This window comes from Rhipicephalus sanguineus, chromosome 11 (genome assembly GCF_013339695.2).
Source record: "Rhipicephalus sanguineus isolate Rsan-2018 chromosome 11, BIME_Rsan_1.4, whole genome shotgun sequence".
In the NCBI taxonomy this organism is placed as follows: Eukaryota; Metazoa; Arthropoda; class Arachnida; order Ixodida; family Ixodidae; genus Rhipicephalus; species Rhipicephalus sanguineus.
Window position 1 is genome coordinate 65,788,020 of NC_051186.1, and position 7,203 is coordinate 65,795,222.

General features: G+C 50.0%; 1 protein-coding gene across 1 annotated transcript; it reads left to right on the plus strand.

Moving 5' to 3' along the window:
• Window positions 1-580: 580 nt before the first annotated feature.
• Window positions 581-6,721, plus strand: LOC119373921 (uncharacterized). Its single transcript, XM_037643983.2, has 3 exons — window positions 581-956; window positions 1,936-2,845; window positions 6,344-6,721. Exons 1-3 carry the CDS (start codon window positions 673-675, stop codon window positions 6,704-6,706), a joined length of 1,557 nt encoding a protein of 518 aa, XP_037499911.2. The 5' UTR covers window positions 581-672; the 3' UTR covers window positions 6,707-6,721.
• The last annotated feature ends 482 nt before the right edge of the window (window positions 6,722-7,203 follow it).

Consider the following 7,203-nt stretch of genomic DNA (forward strand, 5'->3'; position numbering starts at 1 on the left):
TTGACATTACTGTAATGCAGGTTCGTGAAGGGACGTCTGCCAGGCCGCCTACGCTGTTCTGAGTGTCAATCGAACATGGCGAACCCACCGCCAGTTGGCCACACGACCGGGAGAGAAGGAAGACATGACTTCAGCCTAACTGAAGACACCGTCCTCGACTTTTCGACGCCATGCACGAAGAATGTTGCCCGCGGCAAACGATGCTGGCTGGTGGACCGCACACGCGACATGAACGAGGTCCTTTTAGACGTCGGTTTGGAGCTGCACGTGGCCGCGAGAAGGAACGCCGACGGTGATGTCACTCTGGCGCTCGCCAGAAGCGCTTGCGGATACGACTCTGGCGAAGGCTCGCACAGAGAGCAAGCGTGGCTTTTCGCGGAATACTTAGTGTTCAATCATCCGTGCATCACGGCCGTAGAAATCCATGCACGGGCGAAATACCACCCATCGCTTACGGCTGTGCTGAAGAACCACACGTCGCTAGAGAGCCTCACCATTTACGGCTCGAGTATCACAACAGGCTTCGGGTGGCTAGATGTCGTGTCGCACGCCTTCTGGCGCCAGAGTATTCTCAGCAATTGCGACGACCGGACAGCGGAACACGACCTGCTCTGCGCTGCGCTGGAGCTGCGCCTGCAGCATCTCACAACACTGGACGTGGCGGAGCTGGCGATGAACCCGAAGCAAGCGTCTCGATTCACACAAGCACTGACGACGAACAACAGCGTTGTGGATCTCGCCGTCAGCGATTTCATATTTTCTTTAGGTGAAAGCGACTCTGGTACGCTATTCGCCGCCTACCTGACCAACGAGAACTGCTCGCTGAAGAGGCTCAAGCTTAAGTCGCTCAGCCATAGAAGTGCTGAGGCCCTTCTACCCATTCTCGTCGAGGCCGTGTGCAAGATGAAAAAGCTAGAAGACTTGAATGTGGACATAGTTACCTGGGACACACTCTTGTGAGTATAACTTTAATGATATGCCCAAGCAGCATTAAGCCGTGTCGTGTACTTCCTGGCGCTTTTTATATATTTCATTTTCTGCGCTAATATAGATAGAACTCAGTTTTAGAGCGAATGCTCTACTACTCCATGTCTCCCAAGGTCACTCATTGAGTCGCAGTACGTTTTGCACGGTATGAACCAACTAGCAACATGTTTTATTATTGCGGTAGAACTATATACACACACGGGGCGGCTTTCTGCCGTCGCCGTCATGTTCCGCATACGTATATGTATATATATATTTTTTTTCACAAGGAAAAAAGTAAGGAGAAGAAAAATTTTCCGGAGCGCGCGACCCGGGATTCGAACCTGCGACCCTTCAGTCCGCAGCGCGCCGCATTAGGCAACTCTACCACGCTCCATACATCATCCAGCATACTAACGGCGAGCTATTTATATACACCGTTCTTTAGTGGCGGTACGCAAAGCTCGGAGGTGCTTCAGCGTGTTCGCTATAACCCGCGAGATGGCGCGAAGGGCGCGCTTTAAAGCAACGCTCCTAGATTTTCTTTCAGTTTAAAAATGGCCCTTGAGATACGCCCATCTCTGCAAAAGCCCATCTCTGCAAAATAGAAAGTAATCACCGCTTTTCAAGTTAGTTATTTCTAGAAAAACTTAATTAAAACGGGTTTGGTGGCCAAGTTACTTCGTTAATTCGGGTTGATGATAACACTGAACCCTATGGTTATTTGCTGGGGAATGGAAATTTCTTCGTTAGATCGGGTACTTCGTAAAATCGCGCTTCGTTATATCGAGTTTTAACCGTAGTGCTTGCAAAACTGAGCTACATCTACCTTTTCATCGTAAGAACTAGGAGAGTCAAACTTCAGCCATTTCTTTTTGCTACGAGACAGAGGTGTGTAACAAACACCGTAATTTTACCCAAACTCGCAACATCACTGCTGACATGTTTCTTTCCTATATTTGCTTCCAGCACGCGTACAACCAGCCTCTTCGCCGACGTGGTTGCCCGGAGTTCCACACTGCGACGGCTGCAGTTGCATTCGGGGACTGGCTTCAGCTGCTGGACAGAATCTTATGGAACTCCTGACCTTCCGGTACGCAACGCAGCCCAATTCATGGAACCCTGGCTGAAAGCCCTACGGTCGCCGAACTCCGAGCTCAACGAGCTTCGCATAAACTTGGAGGGCTTCGGCCCGGAGGAATGCCATGCCTTCTTTGAAGCAGTGGCAGAAAATGAAACCCTGAAGTCGGTCAGCCTACAAACCGTGCCCGCCATGGTCGGCGTTGAGAAGTTGTGCGCAACGATACGCGAGTTCGGGCTGACTGATCGCGTGGTCATCCTGGACCACGAAGTCGACGAAGAGTCGGTAAAGGTGCTGCCCCTATGCCCGGAAATCAGCTGCGTCACGGTCAGACAGAAGAATCTTCCGTTGGGCGGCGCAGAAAACGGCGAGCCAATCAGCTCGCCGTACGATGTCCTGAGTCGCTGCGCTCACGTGACGTCCATTCGAGCGCACAGCCAGGACACATGCGACGGCGCTTTACTCTCTTCTTTGACGGCGTACGTGCGTGGTGCGTGCTCACTCACGGACGTCGAAGTCGACCTGAGGGATTTTGGTGTCCATCTGCGGGACAAAGAGCGTAAGAACTTGGAGACCGAACTGATGTCTGCCCTGGCCTCCAACAACCGTCTTGTCAGTATCGACGTCAGGTGCGCGATCCTGAGCAAGAACGACATGAAAATTCTGGTGGACGGTGCTCGCAGCAGTCGGAATCTTACTAGGTTCAGTGCGACTGTAGACGAGCACTGGAACTGGCGTACACGCGATCGGCGGACGGAACTGAACCACGCCAGAAAAGCAGCTTTTGCTGAAATACAGGTAATGTGGACTTCTCCCATTTTTTTATCGTAAGCTAAAAAAACAAAACAAAACAAAAAGCGTTCAGCTTCATAAGTGAACACGTCTTGCTCACAAGGACGACGATTAAATGAAAAAAGAAAAACGGTAGTAGACAAACACAACCGCAAATTGCACGCTTTGCAAAAAAGCTACTGCGAGCGCCCCGTATGTGGTTGGAAATGTCGCAGACGACTGCTGGTCGGCTTCGCCATTTCGGTACGCTGAGGCCGCAGCTCAGACACGATCTCTTGCCCTTTTGTGAGTGGCATGCCAGCCAGTAAACTGCGTCGAGTACGGGTGTACGAATTATTACGGCAATAGTAACGTTCTTTATTCTCGTTTCCAATGCGAGAAGCGGTACCCAGCCGTAAGAATGTTTTGGGTGAGCGCTCTAAAACGGTTCAATGAGGATGGCTTAGTATGACAGCCAACAGGGCACTCGGGGATTGGCCGCGAGCACTTTTTAGGAGTTTTGTAATAAATTTTGGCTTGTGGTATGTAGTTTGTATTAACATACGACAGCTTGCAAAATAGTCTCTGTTCACACGTGAGCAGGCATGTTTTCCGCGCGAACAGCCAAGACCAGAAGCTAGCAGACAAACTATTTTTTCAATTCACTGCTCATTCCTGTCTTTCCTTTCTTGTTTTTCTCCCTTTCTCTCTGTATACGAGGTAACTTACAATGGCGCGTCACATTCCTGCAATGTGTTTTGAAAAGCCTTCGTGCTGTCCCCGCACCTTCGCTGGAATGCGCAGGGGTGAACACGCTTTGAGCGAAAAAAGCAGTCTGGGAACGAGAAGTCTTGTGGGAAAATATTATCGCAGGAAAGCCAACTTACAGGTGTTTGCAAAGTGTACGCTAGGGGGCGCGCGCTATTTTGCAAAAAACGAAATAAGGAGGGAAAGGTTTTATGATAATTCAAGGGGAAGCGCTTTACTGTTTGAAGCAAGGTCGGGCTGCCTTAGAACGCGTAGTTATAAAGCGAGATTCAGTAACGAAGAAGAACATTGTACATGCTGCGGGGGAACTAAGGAAACGATGGAACATGTACTGATTGAATGTGGCGATATTCACCCAGGTATACGTGTGGGCACGAGTCTACATGAAGCCTTGGGTTTTAGGGACAACAATGGAAAGCTGAACACGTCCGCGATAGAAATAAGTAAGGGACGGTTAGAGTATTGGTGGCAGAAAAGTAGAGATAAAGTACAAAAATAAATAATGGGGGAAAATAAGGTCATTCTGCCTTAAGAGGCGGAGAGATGGACCGTGAATTTATATTTTTTGGTATAATAACATAGATTTAATCAATGTAGATAAGGCATTAGGACAACATGAAACAAGGAAGCTTTTTTTCTTCTTTCTCTTTTTTTTTCGCCTTCGAGCCTGGTGGCAGACATGTCACCGCCCCGTTATAAAGGGGACGCTCATAGCATCCATCCAGTGTCAATTCTCAACTGAAGTGTATTTAGCGACAAGCCCGAAAAGTTTCTGCGAAGGTGGTAGATATAACGTGGTTGAAAAAAAAAAGAAAAAGAAAAATAGAGGGACTATAAAGTCTGTCGTCGCAAGATGAAAAAGATAGGAGGTTGTTCCGCATGTGCCGCATCTCTTACCCTTATACTCCTCTTCACCTGCCCCCCAACATTTTTCTTTTCTAGCAAGTGCTTTCCACACGGAAACACCTCACATACCACTTATACAGAAAACTTAGTAGTAAATCTCTTAAATACGTTTCATTTGAAAGATTGCGCTTATCTTCGCACGCTCTCTTGCTTTTATCGTCGGACTCGCTTACGGGAACCTCGTGTACCTCGTGTAAAGGTAGAGAGTTATGCAAAAGTACTCAGCGTACCAAATCGGTATACAGTTTTGCAACAGCATTCCGAGAAGTCGTCGAATGACCCGATAGGCGTGCGCAGGGTTATTCATTGTTGGAGGGGGGGGGGGGGAGAGGGGGTTTACTGCAGCGCTTTCCATCTCTCAGAAACGTTACAGCGCACGGACGCTGCAACTACAGCGCTGTGTCTTGTTTCTTGTTAATTTTTGTCTACGTCTGCGTGCGCTGTAACCTTTATAATGGCTCGTTCACATCTGCGGCTAGCACCGGCCGCGTGACCGAGTTAAGCGTGAGACAGACGGTACGATTTTCCATGCGATGTGCCGGCCGACGCGACGGTGGGGGAGAGGGAATGGTGGCTGTCCGATGCTATGAAAGGTCACCATTCCGGTTTCCCCACCGCCGTGTCGGACGTCGCATCGCATGGAAAATCGTACCGTCTGTCTCGGCCTTTAGTCTCAAGCAAACGGTCGGAAATGGCCGCTTTGGTCGCAGAACGACTGAACTGGCCCAGTCGCTCGCTGCTCGATTTTGCTGTTGCGCGACTGCAGTCGTAAACCTACGAACCAATCAAATGTGAAGGAACAGGACGTTCGCTTATCTTACGCGGCAATCGCAATGCGAGCAGGCGGGAATTCTGTGTGGCGACGGATATAGGTCGCACGCAGGTGCGAACATCGGTCGCGTAGAGTCGCTTTTTGATCGCCAGTAGCAAATTGTCGCGCGACCGGCGGTAGTCGCAGGTGTCCACCAAGCCATGCCCCTTCTTTTACCGACCCCTCCGACTGAGGTCCTTATGATCAGAACGCAGTGAAGAGACGAGGTACTAGGAGTGGGGGAGGCAGGCGGTCAAAGACCACCATAACTCTTGGGCATTGTGCTACATTCCCTTGTCCATGCATTGCCCTAATACTTAGCTGACGTGTACACAGGTGACCTGCCGATAGATCAACGGCGTTTCTTGCCTGTGTCAAAAAGTGCTCTGGGGCCCTTCTAACTAGCTCCGTCTACATATACTAAAAGAGGGAGGCGTGTTAAAGACGGCGATATCTTGCGTACTGGGTCGCGTTCCAGCGTTAGGCGTACCTGAGAATTGTTACACAAATATAACACATTTGCGTAATTGTATGCATACCGTAAGAAGTAAGGGCGATAAAATATGGGAAATGTTCATAAGGTAACACTAAGTGGAAACTGTTTTGCTCGTATTAGCTAATGGCCCTCCTTGCTAGACGAAATAAACGACCTTTTAAAGCTGGAAGACGCTTGGTAAGCGAGAAAACGCGCAAGAAGAAAATGCAAGGCGGCGACGCCATATTCAAGTTCACGCGTGAACTCGACGTGACGTCACATAAAGCATAATACTGGCGAATAGGGACACGGATGAGTAGGAGACACCGACTGGACTTGTTGGCGTCTTCTACTAGACCATGTCCCTTTTTAGCCACTGTTATGTTACATAGCTATGACCAAAATCAACCAGCCCGGCTGTCTACGCGTAACGTAATAGATAGATATACCCATCGCGACAGCAACCAGCCTGTCTGAGGCCCTTAGTGCTGTACATACAAACTTACAGCACATTGTGTTTGCATCCATATGTTCCCCCCTTTACTTTGGATTTACATACATGCAGGAATGCGTCGCAAGGAACACATCCCTGGTGCGGGCTGCAGTGGAGTTCGTACTCGGCGACCGAGATGCTGTCATGGGAGTGCGAGCCTTCGAACTGATGCACGGCCATCCGGATGTCCTTCGAATGGTCCGGGAACGCGCTGGTGTAACGAGGGGCCAAGCACGAAATATGGTCGCCAACGCCTTCTCGTGCGTCAGCCTTTGCAGTCTGGACGACTTCATGAGGATGGCCGGCGTCGTGCGGGAAAAGGTCGAGTGCTCGGATGATCAACCTGGTGCCGGACTAAGACTGACTGACATCAACGCATATTGTTGGCTGCACATACGCAGCTTCCTAAAGATAGGCGACGTTGTGGGAGTGTGAGGACTTCTGAGTGAGAAAAAACACCCTCGCGTGCACCTCTCGCTGGCATAGTGGAGTAAGCGAAGCCAACCCATAGCGTAGTTGGCCTTGAACTTGCGAGAAACCGCGCACGCGGAGCCAGTGAACCCTTCTCCCGCTTCTGCGGAGGGAGGGAGCGCCTGTGATTGGCTGAGACTGGCGTCATGCAACGCGCCACTTGCAAGAGCGGAGGGTTTCCGGCCACCAGCTCCGAGTGAGGATGAGAACCTGTCGCCTCCAAGCGAGACTGGTTTTTATTTTTCCTACGAAGACAGCTTCAACCGACCTCGCAAGTCAGCCTATACAAGCTTAGCTTGAAAACGAGGCTGTCATTCCGTTGCCAGCGCAAAAAAAAAAATGCAGAAAGTTCAAAGGCAAAACGGGGCCAACAAATATATACACAGCAAAGTATTTCGGACACGACGTACCGTTTCAAACTCTCTTCGTCTGGGCTTCACGCCAAGGCGGACAAATGCCTC

Bases quoted from the DNA above. Each gene is read 5' to 3' on its own strand.
- LOC119373921 (XM_037643983.2), top strand. From the start codon at position 673: ATGAACCCGAAGCAAGCGTCTCGATTCACACAAGCACTGACGACGAAC. The intron at 957-1,935 runs GTGAGTATAACT...ATTTGCTTCCAG, and splicing joins GTTACCTGGGACACACTCTT to CACGCGTACAACCAGCCTCT. The intron at 2,846-6,343 runs GTAATGTGGACT...ACATACATGCAG, and splicing joins CAGCTTTTGCTGAAATACAG to GAATGCGTCGCAAGGAACAC.